Source organism: Eschscholzia californica, unplaced genomic scaffold, assembly GCF_041429995.1.
Source record: "Eschscholzia californica isolate CP2 unplaced genomic scaffold, dmEscCali1.0.p SCAF_3, whole genome shotgun sequence".
In the NCBI taxonomy this organism is placed as follows: Eukaryota; Viridiplantae; Streptophyta; class Magnoliopsida; order Ranunculales; family Papaveraceae; genus Eschscholzia; species Eschscholzia californica.
In genome coordinates this window covers 15,402,652-15,420,302 of record NW_028238420.1, presented here as the reverse complement: position 1 = coordinate 15,420,302, position 17,651 = coordinate 15,402,652, and the positions used below count along the sequence as shown (strand labels likewise).

Sequence of the window (17,651 nt, the reverse complement as noted above, 5' to 3'; positions counted from 1 at the left end):
CCAAACTCCTTCCTTTGCAGCTTCCGAGACCGCTAGGTATTTTGCTTCGGTGGTAGAGTCTGCAATTGTGCTCTGCTTGGAACTTTTCCAACTCACTGCTCCTCCATTCGGACAGTAGACGTAACCGGACTGCGATTTGAAGCATAAGGTAACCGGACTTTTCCAACTCGCTCCATTGGTAACGGCTGCTCATGCTTCAGTGGTAGAGTCTGGAAACCTAGAGCAACTGGACGCGTCTCCAGACGCGTCCACCAGCAGTCTGGCACGCGTCTTCCAGACGCGTCTTCCAGGCTGCTGGTCCGGCCAGGAAGCTTCCTGGCCACTATTGAGTTTCTAAAACTCAATAGTTTCCAATTTTTTTTTTTTTTTTGTGTTGCAATTCTAAATTGCTATTTCCAAAATTTGAAACACTTCTAAAATATCTCAAATTCGTTTTAGAACAATTCTAAAATTTTCAAATTTTGTTTTTCACAAGTTTCCAAAAACTTAAAACAACTCTTTTAATCAATTAATTTGGATCAAAATTTTAGGTTTTGAAACTCTTTTCAAGAACAAATTTTGAAATCTTTTGACAAATTCTTGAATCTTATTCAAAATTAATCAAAATTTTGTGTTCAAAACACTTTTAAACACAATAATCTATCTAGAAAAGCATGGAATTGGTCCAAAACTTAGATAAGATAGGCTAATTGCAAGAGGCTCTGACGCCACTGTTGGGTTTTACACCCTTCTACTAGTGTTTATAGCGGAAATAAGACGTCTAATATCTACACTAGTATTCCCAGGATCACATGCATAAGCCCATAATAATACTAAGTAAAACCAGAAAGATAAATATCTTATTCGCTAGTTTTCCCTCGAACCTTTCCAATTGCTTATGAGAAGACCAAGAGCTTCAAGCGTAGCTCCTCTACTTGGGACACGAGCAATCAACTTGATCTCCCACCTTGTTGTTTAGCTAACACACCTGTTTGTCAAAATTATACTATTATTTGTTTGAAAAGAAGTACAATTTATTTTCTATGTAAACAGTCTATTCTCAAGATAACTTTGCACAAATTTTTGTATAAATCAGATTGTAAATACCAAAATAAACTATCAAGTTGATGTAAGTTCAAGGGTTGTTTTCCACAACCAAGACTTCAAAAAATTATGTTGAAAGTGGTTTGAATATGGGTTGATATCAAACCCGGTTTACGACCAACCAACAAGCTTACAATGTTGGTATGCGAAGTAACACTACGAGCCAGAGCTGGACTCCGAGAAAGAGCTAGAATGCGGAGCTAGGTAGGGGTGGGAATCGGTCTGGACCGGTGGGTACGGGACTCTAACTTCATCGAACCGGTTGACTCGGACATAAACTGTTGGTGACCACCTATTTACTCGGGGGGACTAGAACGGCCACTCTCAAGAATTCTTTGTCTATTGACCGTCCAAGACCGTTTATTTTACTGGACGAGTCGGACACTGGACGGTCTCGGTCCGGGCGTTCCAATAAAATTTACTTAAATTCAGAATTTTATTTTTATTACCACAAACAAAATTACTAATGAAGATGTTTAACCAAGAAATCAAAAGTAAATATAAAAAGGAAAAAAACACAGTTGATCATCATTCGACAAGATATAATTAAGTCATGTACTAATGTTTGGTCTTCCAGAGGACTATATAACTATAGCCAACGACCATCAAGTATTCATATGTCTATAAAATTCAACGGACAACTTCTAAAAATGAGGACAGTTTAGTCCTTCAACCTATTCGGGTTACTCGTACTGGTCGGTTATTTGGACGGTCTATATTGGTCGGTCGGTTAGCGGACGGTCTATCGACATAAAATTTTGACCGTGACCGTCTGCCAATTCTTTCGGGCCGGTTGAACACTGACCGTTATGACCATCGAGTGTCCATGGACACTTTTTATCTCGGTCGAACGGGTCGGATAGCGGTCTTCCAGATCTTTTACCCACCCCTAGAGCTAGGTTTATGTCGATTATTAGAGTTAGCGCATCCATGTCTATATAAAATCTAGAAAGAGAGAATCGGTAAGGCGGTGGAATTAAGGTTTTAGTGACTATAAAAACTAAAACCCTAAGAGATATCGGTAGTCTAATTCTCACGAGTCTCTTGTGTAACTTGTTTGCTTATCATGGTGGAAATCATGTCGTTGCCGTCATGTCAGATGTTAGAAAGCACGAAAATGTCCCGTCCAAGGCACAAATGGAAGAAAAAAGAACAGGGAAAAAAAATCTTTTTTCTGACATTTGGACCTGCACGTTACTTTTTGCCATGGTCGGACTAAAAACAATTTTACCCCCCAAAATTTGGATCATTTACTCATTTTTCCTTGAATTAAAAGCAAGATTTTAGACTAACAGAACCAGACCTGAAGCTACAGAAAGCTAAAATCATTAAACATCAAATGGCAGGTATATTGTGGTTGGAAACTCCTTCAACTAGCCATCAATTAAACTTTTTTAGCTTTAAAAGAAAATAAAAAAATCAAGGAAGCTCAAGAAGACATGAAGATGCAGTGAGTGACAGACTGATGAAATTCTTTCAAGTCAAAACAATTTAAAACCATCTATATCTTAACTTGAGACAAAATAGTCTGAAAGAGTATAAATTAATGTTCAGTTATTCAACATTCTCTTCCATTCTGTAAGTATATGAAACTACATATAAATCAAAATGACACAGCACATAGAGGCTAGAGCTACTGCACTTGCACTCTTATAGCTTCTCCCTGCACCACGACCAACTTACATTTTGTTGCATTCTTGTGTGTGCTTTGACAAATTTTGGGCACAAAATTTATCCGATAAACAAGGTACTGCTGGAAAGAAAAATGGATTACTGGAACATACGCATGAAGTTGTTTGCATATGCCATCGGTTTCACATCTGGGTGTTCCTGCAGTTTTCAGACCAACGAGATTATCAACTAAATTGAACATAAATATTTAACAAGGCTTGAAAATTCAAATGTCTGTACGAAGTCTAGATTTGACCGAACAGTTCAACCAGATTGGACAAGCAGAAGCGAAATATATGACAAGATAAATGCTGGATTTGGCAAATTTAACTCGAGTACTTAACTAATAAGAGTCATTTATGTAGTACAAAAATCACGTTAGCAGAAGATACTCACAACTGCAGAAAAAGTGACGATGTTCGGCTTCATATTTGGAGCTTCAAACTTTATAAAAGCACCTTTGTTACCCATCTGCATATCCAGCATCATACATAAACTCTATTAAGAAACATAGTGTAATATTTGCCTTGGTTGAACAAGATCTATAGATTACAGATTAACAGTACGTTGGATTGTGACATGCAAAATCTGAAGTTATAATTAAAACCCAGAACAACATTCAATTCAAATCTACACTACAGTTTAGTCAAGTATTAAGACTTAGAGATCAGAATCAGGCCCATACAAGTCAGTAGATCTGATTTTTTTTTTCCTTTAAGGGTCATTGCAGGTCAAAGAATTCTTATAAGCGCCCTATATTGGATACACAACACTGTCCTTGACTTGGCCTAACACTGAATAAAACCATACACCATAACTTTGTTCGAGAAAACTGTAGAATAAATTTTCTTGTCATTTTGCTTAATAGGTATCGGGAAAAAAATTTTGAATGTACTGGCAAAAAAGAAATCGAAATTATATTTGCGGGAGTAATTATTCTATCTTTCATTCTTCCAAGAGGGAGGGGAATTAGTTTTTCTTAAATGAATGACGGGAGGGATTAGTGGGAAGGAGTACATATTGGGGAGTGTGTAGTTATTTAACTTGTCATTCATTTCTAACCTACAGATCAAATCTTACGCAAGGGCATATAATGGAAAGGAAAATTGGAATATAGACATCTTTAGGCAAGGTTAATGGCATGGCATCAAAAGTCAAAATCATTCTAATTTGTGATATAGATGGTTTCTACTGTTGGATAGAGTGAGCAACCATCAACCATCAACCATCAACCATCTTACTATATAGAAAAAATTAACTTTTTTAATGGTCTGGCAATTTCATATAGACATACTTACAAGATCTCATGTTTACCCACTAAAGTGACTTGAGCATCTGACAAGCATATCAGGATGCTACATACGAGTATAGACAGCAAATATATACTAAAAGTATTATAAATGTCAAGTAGGTCGCAATCGTACTTGGAAGCAGACAAGAGTTGATGTACCTGATCACAGTAGTTTGGAGCAGAAAATACAGTAATTAGTTTACCATCGTGCTCAATCTCGTATCCTTCATCCTTCACTTCATGGGACCGGACTACTAGATCTGTAAAGCAAGTTCATGCTTTTCAGAAACTGTTGAATAAATTAAACTAGGATTATCAACAAGGAAATAGTAGTAAATTACCGAGATTGTTTTCTTGCAAAAATCTCTTGGTGACATCTCCGCCAAAAGAAAGACCTACACCTCTCTTGCTGGGGCCTCTTCCAGGAAGAGGCTGTGGATCACTCCATAATAGTTCACACATCAAACCTAACAAAAGAAGAAAAGGGTATTTAGAGATTCATCATACCACCTAAATTTTGATATTAAATATTGAATTGAAGTTCGGAAGCTATCACAGTTTCCTCGATTGTGTTAGGTAACTTTGATTTAGTAGAGGATACTCAATCTAAGGAAGAATTAATAAGAAATTTTATGTTTGGTTGCTCTGAATCCAGAGAGTACGGCCTATCCTATTTGCTGAGGTACATCAGTTCCAAATATGACCTACCCCCTTGAATTTGAAAGCCACCCCTTCGCTGCTCTCATTGTTATCTTTTCCTATACCGATCACAACTCAAAAGTGGTCCCAAATTCTAGCTTGTCAGTGTGTAACCTTTGAAAGGTCATAACCGTAATACCAGGAAAAAATTGCTTCTAGTTCATCACAATGAAAAATCGGAATTTATGGAGAAGACTGCTAATATTAGTCCATATAACTAAGATAAAAGTGAAAAAACATCAATAAATTGACAGGCGGTAAGCAACTGCTGGAGCTAACTTTTTGAATCAGAAAAATAAGAGCATGTGCCTAAGTTCTTTTGACATTTGCTGATTTGCAAACATCAATTACCAAAAACAGATGCATACAAGAAGATATGCAGAATACAAGACTAACAAGGACAGGCTATTTTCGACAAAAAAAAAAAAAACAAGGATAGGCAGGCTATAAATGGACATATGCACTTACCTTCTTCTGGGGGTTCACAGAACCGATCGATTGCTTTAATGTCTGAGAGTTTCACTCCATCAACACTGAAGAGTCCCCCATGAACAACGAAAACCTTTTTATTTAAGACATGTGCCAAAGGCAGACAACAGAACACTTCAGCAAACAGTTCAATAAACGCTTCACTCAGCTTTGATTTAACTTCGCCTTCAAAACCATATATTTTGTTCATGCTCTTACTCTCATGGTTTCCTCTTGCCAGATGAATAGCTGAAATTTTTTAGGAGATGGTTAATTAAACAGAAGGTGACCATGTTCTTTCCTTAGTTGTCAATAACAAATGAAATGATGAAGTGAAGAAGGTTAACGACAAAAAGATTATAATCAGTAGAAAATAACTTCAGTTACAATTAGAAAGTTCAAGCTAGAAGAACCCAAGTCACTTTAGTAATATAGTCACTTTTTTATCTTTACCGATGATGAAAAGAAATGAATAAAGTAATCAATAAATGCTATTACTATAAAATTACCTGAGGGAGACATGCATTTGAAGGCAAATAGTGTAAGAATGACCTCAAGAGAAAAGGATCCCCTATCCACAAAGTCGCCATTAAAAAGATACGGATTCTCCTCTGAAGGAAGTCCATTTAGCTCAAATATGTTCAACAGATCATAGAACTGCAAGTTTGTAAAAGGAAGATGAGCAGTCTGAACTCTTGAGAGTCTAAAACAAGTAGTAAACAATTGATGAATTAAAGATAACTATACTCGAGAAGCAGTGGATCCCTGTTTACTATCAGCTCATCTAATTATGATGTTCCACATTTATTCTCAAAAGAGCAATGTCAGGACAGGCAAGCTTTAATTTTTTTTTTTGAATCATCTATAAATAAGGGATGTGCGTATATTTTTTCCCTCCTCCCAATGGTTGAGATTTAATCTCACAGGTTTATATTCAATGGTGGAGATTGAGTTTTGTATAATTCAAAGGTTTAGATTGAATTATAAGTCATCCAACGGTTTAAAATAGAAAGAAAGATAAAAAAAGCATCTTTCATAAGTCATCCAACGGTTTAAAATAGAAAGAAAGATAAAAAAAGCATCTTTCAAAGATGCCTTTTGGGATGTTCTGCAGGAGCTCCACTTCATTACTATAAGTGCCCCTGTTACCCACAACCCCTATATTTAACATGTTGATTAAAAATAGCAAAAAAGTGGGGCGCTTTTTAAATTCCATGTTGATTAAAAATAGTTACATGTTCTATATTTAACATCACTACACTGGACAAGGGTTAATTCTGTTTATTTTTTCCAATCAATTTGTGGTTGTCATTTTATTGTTCTTTTTTTTTTTGAAACTTTGGATGAAGTTATCATTTTATTGTTAATTGTAGTTCTATATGTTCATAATTGCCACGAGGAAGACTTCTCTAAACCGGGCGAAATTAAAAGTGAAGTGATTCAGATTTAATTTGATGGATATATAGTAAATCGACGCATACAGACAACATCATCAACCACTATAAACTTTATAAGCATAACCATCTGACAAATATACGTCATGTTAGTACTTCTGTAAAAAGCAATATATGCACAACCTTGGAAAATATGCTTGCCAAATTTTCCGTGCCCAGCGGGCACAGGTTACACCGTTGTCGTATAATAAGCACCGACCATCAAACAGAAATCATTTGAAGTAGCATGACTTGCATTCTAAACCATGTGACTAAAAACATCCAGAGAAATGCAAAAAGAATATGTGAAGCAACTTAAATCTAAGAATGTAATTGATGGTAATGGACCTAAAGGTTATATGAGCCACCAGAGAGTGAGGTTTTCTTACTACTATTTACTGATACTCAAGACAATCTGAGGCTATGAGCCGCCTCAACTCTTTTGGTTCATTCCAAGATGTTTCTAAGGCCACAGACTAATGATTTGATTAGTTTGATAAGAATCACAAGGCCCTTTCCAGTCCCATGGCACCTCCACATTTAGCTTAGTAACTACTTGTCACCTTTTCTTTTTCACTTTTCTTCATTTCCCTTGGTTCTTCTATTAACTTATAAGTTTTAAGAGATCAAGTGACAATAGTATACAACCGCCAGACACGTGAAAGAAAATGTTAACATAGTCTGAAGGACCAACAGGAATCATGAGTTCGGTACAAATTCTGATTTTTTTTTTTTGAATCTTTAACTGAATATTTATACAAAAAATGATGAGAATTCTGATATAGATCTAAATTGATAGTACGTCAGCATTCTGAAGGAAAATTAGAAGTAAAGTATTTACCTGACCATGCACATCACCACAAACAGTAAAATGGTTTCCATCTGGGATTGTAACATCCACCAGAGAAGGCAACTCACGCAGAAGCGCTCTTGCTTGTAACACAATTTGGTATGCATATCTGACAAGGAACATTCAGCTTCATTGTGAAAACATGGTAGAAAAATTACAGAACCCTATTAACTACTACTATAAGTCTAGTAGTTGCTGAACTGTAGAATCCCTCCTCTTGGTTTGAGCTAAATGAGCAATAGTTAGTTACATATGTCCTATTAGAAACAAAAGATGAAGAGGGTGATAATTGAGAATGCTTCTTTTCCAACTAGAAAGTTGAGAAGGGTAAAGGATAGTGTATAGGGATGAATTGGGCCATCAATTTAGGTTAATATACAACTGTAATAAATGGTGTGTACCGTCTATGCAAGCACTTCTGGTTCTTAAAATCATCCAGCATTTTCTTCACAAAATCCAAAGTGACAACCTCTCCGTCTATACGGGCGCCAGCATACTGTGATTCCACCTCTTTTGATTAAAAGAAAATGAAGTCTTCAGTAAATTATAAAAGGAACACAAACAACAAAAGGAATGAGAAGTAAGAACTGTATATGCTAGCGAAGATAGGGCATAATGTTATAAATAACTGATACCTATAGTATGAAAATCAATAGAGTCAGCTACAGAGCGTTTTTCTGTGTTTTGGACAGCTATGGCTTCTTCAAATTTGAGCTTCATTACAGCCCTCTCACATTCCTTCAACTTCTTGGTAGCATCTGGATCTTTAGGACAAATTCTTTTGACCTGTACAATGTTATATAATGTGAGATGCCGCATTTTACTCAGTATAAACAAAGAGAAGGAGAAGGAAGTACATAGAGCTGAAAAATAGTAATTCAAGATTAACGAGAAGATTTGACAGATGACAACTTTAGTCGATAAAATATGAACTTGGGGAAACTGAACCAATGCCGTCCAAGAAAAAACCATTGTTCAAAAAGTATTTACTCATTAAACAACTTAAGTTAAAATAGTCAACATTGAACAGCAAACTCATCTAAAACCAATGCAGTAAATATCTAATCAAAAGCTGGATGATATTGAGCAATTATCAGACAAGGAAGTAGAGAATAAAGAAAAGCTATGTCATGAAGCAATGCATTAGTTTTAACATATCCTGCAACACAATGTCCAGGCTGTATGAACCCTTACAACTGCGTTAACCTTTCTTCAAAGCGATGCATTAGATAAAAAAAAAGTCCTTTTTTATAATCCAAGAATCCCAAAAGTTACATTAACCCTCAGAGTCGCAAAAAACCCGAACAGAGCTCGTGTCAAAGATAACAATGTCACAGTCCTGTAAAGAGGCCTTCCTAGTAACAATGAATATATTTCAACTTCTCAATAATGAAGAAAGAAGTGAAAGCAGGAACAAATATAATTCAATTCAGAGTATACAGAAAGTATTGCATAGATATATGAATTGACTATTTTCGTTAGGTACTAGCCTACTACATGTTTATCAACATTTTATAACTGACAAGGCAAAAAAAAGCATATGCAGTTTAAGAAGATAAAGGATGTAAGTCAAAATAAGTAACTAAGAGAATGGAGGAGACCCTTAACGCAAAAATACCTGCTGGAAGTCCTTTAAAGCATCCTTGAGTTTTCCCAGTGCAAGATATGCTGCACCCCGCCTGTAATAACCCTGGATAACAAACATCTTTTAGATCACAGATGATACACAAGAAACTTACAAAATCAATGATGAGTAGCCTACCTTCGAATATGTAGGATCAATTTCAATGGCCTTCGTCGCATCTTGGATAGCACTCCCATATTCCTCAAGTTTAGTGTGGGCAAATGCACGATTAGCCCAGTATACAGCATTCTGGCTATTTAGTTCAATGGCTTCAGTATACAAGTCAATGGCTTGAGAATATTTGTTTACTGAAAAGGAAAAAAAAAGTTAGCATAACTGAATCCATCTTCAGCTCGTCATCGGAAAAAATCCACTGTGTTCCCAAGAAATATGATAGGTTAGTATGCTTAAAAGCCTGACATTAAACCATAACACTTCTCTTATCAAAAGCTAAGAAAGACAATTAATACTATGAGTACCTTTAAATGCTTCATTGGCCAAGAGTTTGAGTTCCTCTGCGCGGGCAACATCTGAATTTCCACTATCCATACTTGTCTTTTGGCACGATGTGTAATATTATCTATACGATAAGATCGCCCCTTTCTACCAGAGAACAGATTCCACTACCATACTCCCATGCTACATAATGCGACAACATTTTGTTTAGAAACACTGCTTAATAATTGGAAGTGCCATTACACCAGCTGCCTATTGAATAGGTGCACAAGACTTCGGAATATTGTAAATGTTAAGGATTCCAATAGCAATCTCAAAGATCCAATACATATTCCATAAGCTATGTCAACAGAATAACCACTGGTATGAGCAGGATGCGAATAATGTCACGCGAGATACACAAATAAAGAAGTTGACGCTTTAAATGATTTCCAAATAACTTAAAAAGTTCAAGTATAATACATAGAAAATAAATGGATTTATTGGGAGTTTTTAAACCTTTATAGTTGGGTCCGGCAGTAATTGAAACATTTTCATATATTACAAATGCCTGATTTTTAACACTTCCTAATTGGTTGGCATAAAATCTTATCGTATCAATTCTTAAAGGAGCGTAACCTTGAGAAGGTTATTAAGCTCGTAATTGTAGCTTTCTCTTAATCCAAACCATTATGGATATCTTAAACATGGTTTTTTCGACCTCTCAATTCACCAAACTAGATTTGCATTGTGCATTTTTGGGAGATTACTTATAGAACTCAACCCGCTAAACCAGTAAAGAAATAACAGCCACAATAACGATAATATCAGATGTATACGTGCGTGTGCGTGTGCGTGTGCGTGTGTGTGTGTTACTAAAACGAAATTAATAGTAATAAATATGACATATATCGTCAAAGGAGCACAACTAAGATGAATTCTTATATGGTATTTATTGTACACAAAATCTTTCCACAGCTGAAAAAACCACCACACTTACGAAAAATTGTTCATACATAAAGTAATCTATTTATAAAACTGTTAATCAGTGGAATTCATCTTTCAGCAAAACATTAACTATCATAGATCTTTCATGAAGACAACTTCGCCCAAAAATCCTAACAAAAACATTAAAATAACTTCCTTTTATCAGATCAAAATAAGAGATAAATAGGAGGATTAAAGCAGAAATTCACATAATAAGAAAAACTGTACCAACAATTTCAACTTTTCTTTTTCGTTATTAAACCTTTCAGATTTTACTTAATTAAGACCAAAAAACCCTACAAACAAACCAAGTAAGCTATAAAATTGTAGTCAACTCAAGAACCTCCATTGATTCGAAATGGAAGTACAGAAATATTAACGAGAGGGAAAAGGAATACCTGGAACGCTATTGAGTTGGTTTTCCTGGTCCTAGAGAGAGATAGAGGAGATGGAGAAGGTTAGGGGTTTGGGAGGGGTTTGATACTGAGAGCTTGAGAGAGTGAAACCCTAATTTCTGAGCGAGGGTTTTCTTTCTTGCATTTGTGTTTGGGGGTATAGACAAAATTTAAGTACGGGGGAGGGTGTGGCACGGAATTTGACATAGCCTGGCCCGGTCTCTAAGATAACAAAAATGGAATAATTGGATTTTTTTTTTTTTTTGTTGTTGAACTAATGGAATAATTGGATTGATAAAGGAAACACACAAACAGACACACTAGCTAAATAGGTGAGGTCTCAGTCAAGTCTATGTCGCATGACACAATCTGGAATCATGTTCCATCTTTTATTTCTGATATGTATCGTAATTGCACGTTTCGCTAAAACTTATTATGCTCTTTTATCTTTCAACAGAAAAAAATGCTCTTTTAACAAAAAGGAAAGGAAATGATTCACTTACCCTTTCAATCGCCCGCACTCGTAATAATTTCCACTTACCACCTGAACCAAGTTTTACCCTTATACACTCACATTTCAAATACAAACACAAGATCTTCATTTTTTTTTTACCGTTTAGAAAAAAATCTTCACTTTTACAACTACATTAACCACAACAATTTTGCTCTCTCTCCCCACCTTCATTTTCATCGTCACCTATGACTACCACCACCACCATCATATTCATACTCCCAACCATCACAGTTGTCGAAATTCATAATATCACAATCAAAATTAACTACGCAAGTGCTCGGGCTATATCAACCACAAGCATCTATCAAAGCAATATCATTATTCTGATACTACTCAATCATATACAAGCAAAGAATCAAATGACTAGATGCACACTAAATGAAACAAAATATAACAGGTGATACCGAAGGTGGCTTTCGTTGTCACGCGATGAATTCTCATGCCATGCCACGTCTCTACGTTTCCAATGATCTTGATTCTTTAATTTCCTCCGCTTTTTCAATTTTCTACCTAACAGCAAGAAACCTAAGAAACTTCGAAAATAGAAGAAAACAAAAGTGTACGGGTAAGCAAATAACGTTAAACCAACTGCCAAAATTGGCAAACAATACCTAAATGATAGATGCCTATACCCGACAATCACAAAGATATGACGTGCAATACGGATATTAGATGGATTTAGTGGCTACCAGTCTAGGTATATAAAATGATACTAAGACTGAATCCTAAACGAGTAAATAGTGATGCGAAGGGGGTTTATGATTTGATACAAAAGATGTAAAGAAAGAAAAGAATAAACTAAACTAAAGTAATGTGGGCGAAAGAGTTAGTCGGAGCAGAGTCGAGTGATAACCAGGTGAGAGAGGTGTTAAGGGGTCATGAAATTGTGATGACGATCCTAGGCTACGTATATTTTGATCGAGCACATTGATTCCAATCTAATCTCGACTCCAAAAGTAGACATTCTTAAGCACTACGAATAACCGATGATCATACTTCGTTGAATGGTTGTCTTGGAAGGTTAATGTCGTGTATCAATGGCGTTGCCTAATCGCCTAAGTATGATAAGATGCCTGACATATTACATGAAATTAGATAAAGACAAAAAATCGAAATGAATATTGAAATGACAGATTGATGAACGAGCAGTCAATTTTCAAATCAAACATTCAACTTAATCAAATACATAGTCATAAATCATCACGACATCATCTTTAACCTCAACACTAAGCAATTAGAACTCCATGACATACAATGAATCAATAGGAAAAATTACTTTTGGTTCATAGCCAACTAGCTCTAGAAGTTAGTTTTTTAATCTCTTTCAAGAACTTGAACCCCTCTATCAAACTCTCGAGGCTCCATAGGATGACCCTAAGAAACCATAAGATTGACCCTAGGTCAAGCCTTGAGGAAGCTAAAAAGAATGGGTAATAATCTAGGAAGACTTTAAAAGATGTCCCTTAAGAGTGGCCTAGAGTCTGGGATGTCGTCCCTGCGCTGGCTGGGATGCATCTCAGGCTGCTTGGAACACTGACTATGAACTCAACCCAACATCTGGGTGAAAATATGCTTAGTTGAGCATCCCATGTGATGTGACATGAAACTATCACATTTGAGTCCTTTAATTTGGACGAGTTAGTCCATTTCGGAATGTTATTCTAATAAGTTGATCGATTTTCTTGATTAAGTACTTTCTATGGAGTTGAACAAGAAAATGGGTAAAGATCGATGAAAGACACACGAAGGAAAATTTGGTCATTTTGAGCAGGGGTATTTAGTGTCTTTTGGTGAAAATCAGTAGACCAATGAAACGTAGAGTCAACAGTGAGTCCAACGGTAAAAACAGAGGTCAATCGGAGCTCGGACGAAGAAGTTATCAAAGAAACAAGTTGGATGGCTCAGATTGACTAACTAATAGATCAGATGGATCCTAGACGCAGCTGGACATGCACCTCAACGCGTTGGAAGTACTCAGTTGGAGCCTGCGATACTACGCTTCATGGCAGACAGGTTATCTTCCAACCAATAATAATTAAATGCCGCTGGACACATGCATATGGATCTGTCAAATCTGGATGTCGGAGCACCATTTTCTATTGCGTCACGAAGTGGGAATCGCTTTTCTCTTTTTCGCAGAAAATCCTAACGCGTTTTGGGGAAACTAAAAAGAAGGAACACAATTCTTCTTTTTTTTGGAGGGGGGGGGGTTAGATTTCTTCACACGGACAGAGGAGAAAAACCCCTAATGGATGGGAGTTATTCATGGGGTTTTGGTGAGAAAAGGAAGAAGGTGGCTTAGGTTTCAGGAGAGAAATCAGGGAGGGATGTTGGTTTGAAGTTGGTTTTGGGAAAAGTTTAGGCGGTTTTGCAGAAAACTAGAAAAGTGGGAAGGAACACTAAGGTGGTTTTTGGTGGCTTGAGGGTGCGTCCGGCTTAGTGTTCTTGGCTGGAAATCTTTCTTCTTCAAGGGTGCGTTTGGCAAGGAGTGGAAACCGAATTTCAGTTGGGAAAACCCCATTTTCTATTACTTTCTCTCTTGTTCTTCCATTTTTACTTGTTCTTCGCCTTGTTCAAGCACTTTGAATCAATGTTGTCAAATCGTGAATCGTATCGCAAATCATTTTTCAATTTTTTAAATCGTATCATATCTGTAAATCGAAAATCGTAAGATTTATATATAGATATATATTAATTCATTAAATATAATAGGTCTAGTTCAATGTATCTTTAACTTAAAACTTAGAATTGTATATTATAAATTCATTAAAAAAATAAAATGTAAGATGTTCTTTTTCATTCTCTATTTCCATTCTTCATTCTCCATTGTCATTATCAAGATCAAGAATATCCAAATCGAGGTCTTCATTAGGTGCATCATTATCTGACTCGGAAGATACATCTTCATCAATAAGCTCTTTCTCCTTGCCTTTTCCTTTCACTGACTTTGTTAAGTTTCTTGGTCCTGTACAAAAAATAAAGGTGTCTAATAAGTTGATTTGTAGATGTGAAACAAATTTCAATCCCATTTGTATTTTAACTTACGTCGACGTCTTCGAAGAGTTTCTCCTTCCTTTTCAACAAAACAATCTCCAATGTCCATCCATGTTGTGTCTTCTAGGAGTGCAGGGCCCTCTTTCTCAGTAATCCATTCATTGTCGGACTCCATGTCCGATAAAGAAATTGGATCTGTTCCTTGTTCTCTTTTTACTTGTCGTTCCTCGAGTCGAAGATTGTACTTCACATATACAAGAGCATTCAAGCGTTTTTGTTCCAACTTGTTTCTTTTCTTTGTGTGTATCTAAAATCGTATATGTGAGTGAGTAAAGATTCAATTCAAAACTTAGAGCTATAATTTAAAACTTATTTGCTATTTATCTATTGTCAACATTGTTTTACCTGTTTAAATGTGCTCCAATTTCGTTCACATCCCGTAGCGCTGCAAGTTAAGCTTAGTACTCTAATCGCCAATCGTTGCAATTCTGGACAATGACCTCCATAACTTTCCCACCATAGAGTTGTATACGAAATTTTTAAACGTTATAAGAAATTAAAAATATTATGCACTTAACTTCTTAAGCAAAAATAAAAAAGTTTGTAATTAGTAAACCTGATTGTCTTGAAGCTCTCAAAATTTTTGCCATCTCTCTTCCAAATGATCCTTCTGCTCTTGAGAATTTATCAATCTGTGAACCAACAAGTATTCTTTCCTTTGAAGTAGGTAACATTCTTTCAATGGTGTCATATAAACCCTCTTTAATCTCATGGTCTGGATTAAAATCATCACTGTAATGAAATTTAGGGTTTAGGAAATAAGCTGCAGCACGTAATGGCCTATGGAGTTGAAGATTCCAACACTCATCAATTATATTCCACACATTCGAGTATCTAGATTTTACTTTTCCAAGATTTCTCTCTATTTGCTCCTTAGCTCTATCCATAGCTTCATAAATGTAACCAGCTGATGGCCTATCATCGGAATCGACAAGACGTAAAACTTTCACCAATGGAGATGTACATTTGATTGTGAACTGCACTCTAGGCCAAAAACTCTTATCTGCCAATACAGTATCTCTTACTTCAACCCCTTCACTAGTTTTTGAAAAAGGGCTCTTCTCCCACTCTGATGAAGCAAACATTTCTCTTAGTCCCAATTTTTACTCATGTATGCTTTTCAATGTAAGAAAACACGTGGCCAATCGTGTAACTGCTGGCCTCAGAAGCTCCCTTCCTTTTGTGTGAACACGCATTAGGTTCAACACCCATGTATGTTTGTAAATATAGACTGATATCCTCTTGGCTTTTGCAATTACAGATGCTTGCATTGGCAATTGCCCAATGTCACCTAGCATAAGATCCACAAGATGTGCCGCACAAGGGGACAAAAATAAGTGTTTCCTCTTCTCCATTAATAACTCTCCAGCTTTGACATACGCCGCAGCACTATCAGTTACTACTTGAATAACGTTTTCCTCGCCTACCTCTTCAACAACGTCATCTAACAACTTGAATTTATTTTCGGCATTCTTGGATATGTCAGACGTGTCAATTGATCTCAAGAAAACAGATCCCTTCGGACTATTCACTAAGAAGTTAGTGATGGACCTTTTCTTCCCATCTGTCCACCCATCAGACATTATAGCGCATCCAACCTTCTTCCATTCGTTCTTAAACATCTCAATTCTTTCACTTACCGTTTCTACCTCTTTCTTTAGATTAGTATTTTGTATCTCGTGATACGTAGGTGGCTTAAGTCCACGACCAAAGCAACTAACTTTATCTATCATTTTTTTGAAATAGACATCTTTCACAAGGTTAAATGGGAGAGCATTAGCATAAAAGAACCTGGATATTTCGGCACAACAATTCTCTCTATCACCCTTCTTCCAAATTGCATTAATAGTGTTTTGTTTTTTGACAACTCCATGAGCCTCCATAGTTGCTTTCCTTTTCCCCTTAGAATCAAGTATCTCTATATCAGGCTCAAATGTTTCATCTTCTTCAATACCCTTCTTTGCTTTTTCTGTTGCTTTATCACTCAACATCTTCTTAAATTTTTGATACACTTCTTCTGGATTTTTACTACAAGCAATGACGTTCTTCTTAGTTCTTCCTAGGTGGTGTTTCATCCTGTAAACTCCCCCCAGTAATCATTAGCACAATAGTTGCACTTGACGTGATTCTTGTTTTCATCTATAGGCATACAATGCTCCCATGTAATATCATTTTTTCCCTCTTTTGCTTTCATGTTGAAATACCTACCATGAAAAATAAACTTACCACTATGAGTCATTGGCACTATTATTCCATTGGAGTATTATTCAATTGAGTGAATATTATTCTATACAAAATATTTTTTTTTTTGAACTTAGTTCATACAAATCAGTAGCTAGGAAAAATAAGTAAAATGATAGCTGGTTTTAACTATTATCTTGTTGAAGTATTAAACAATTACTATAATACTGTTTACGTAAAAAGGACTGTTAGAAATTTATAATAATAATAACCAGCTGCTTTGATTTGATCATGAACTATTATAATATAATAAAAAGAAAAGAGAGGTACATGCTTATAATATAATAATAGGAAAATATCTAAAAGCTAAAACTAGTTGCTGGTTCTAGAGAGTTCCTAGAGAGAGAAACATTTGTTTGAGAGAGAAGGCAGAAAATAGTTTTTACAGAGAGAGGGAAGAACACAGAGTCACATACGATCTAGAGAGAGAGAAGAAAATAAAGATCAGAGAACGTTTTAGGGTTCTAGAGAGAGAAGAAGAAGAAGAAAGGTGAAAAATCTTACTTGTTGATATTTTTTGTGTCAAAATCTCTGGATTTGCTTGAAGGAAGATGATGAACTTGAAGGAGGTAAGTATCTCTTTATATTCAAAAACTTTCTTCAGAACCTCTTCAGTTTCCCAGCAAAAAAAACTTCAAAACCCTTCTAATTGTCGATCAAATCTGAATCGTGGGATTCAGTGTGAATCCCACGATTCACGATTCGATTTGCGATTTGATAATAAAATCGAACGATTCCATGTTTCTTACGATTCAAGGTCCGATTTGAATCGAATTGCATCTGATTCGATTTAACTCGTACGATTTGCATCGCAAATCGTACGATTTCGACATCATTGCTTTGAATTCATATTAGCTTGTGTTAAGTTACTTTTGTCAACTCATTTGTGATTCTTAGTGTTTCACA

At 35.9% G+C, this 17,651-nt stretch overlaps 1 protein-coding gene and 1 pseudogene across 1 annotated transcript; both read right to left on the bottom strand.

Annotated features, from left to right (window-relative positions):
* Positions 1 to 2,607: 2,607 nt before the first annotated feature.
* On the bottom strand, positions 2,608 to 11,348 carry PP5.2 (protein phosphatase 5.2). The gene is made up of 14 exons (XM_086666448.1): positions 11,246 to 11,348; positions 10,940 to 11,146; positions 9,599 to 9,758; positions 9,258 to 9,427; positions 9,114 to 9,185; positions 8,131 to 8,281; positions 7,897 to 8,005; positions 7,487 to 7,604; positions 5,722 to 5,869; positions 5,213 to 5,461; positions 4,387 to 4,512; positions 4,205 to 4,305; positions 3,151 to 3,225; positions 2,608 to 2,913 (listed from the first exon to the last, which is right to left on the bottom strand). The coding sequence occupies exons 3-14, from the start codon at positions 9,666 to 9,668 to the stop codon at positions 2,854 to 2,856; spliced, it is 1,449 nt and encodes a 482-aa protein (XP_086522574.1). The 5' UTR covers positions 9,669 to 9,758; positions 10,940 to 11,146; positions 11,246 to 11,348; the 3' UTR covers positions 2,608 to 2,853.
* A 2,918-nt stretch (positions 11,349 to 14,266) lies between these two features.
* On the bottom strand, positions 14,267 to 16,579 carry LOC147548654 (uncharacterized; annotated as a pseudogene).
* Positions 16,580 to 17,651: the final 1,072 nt, after the last annotated feature.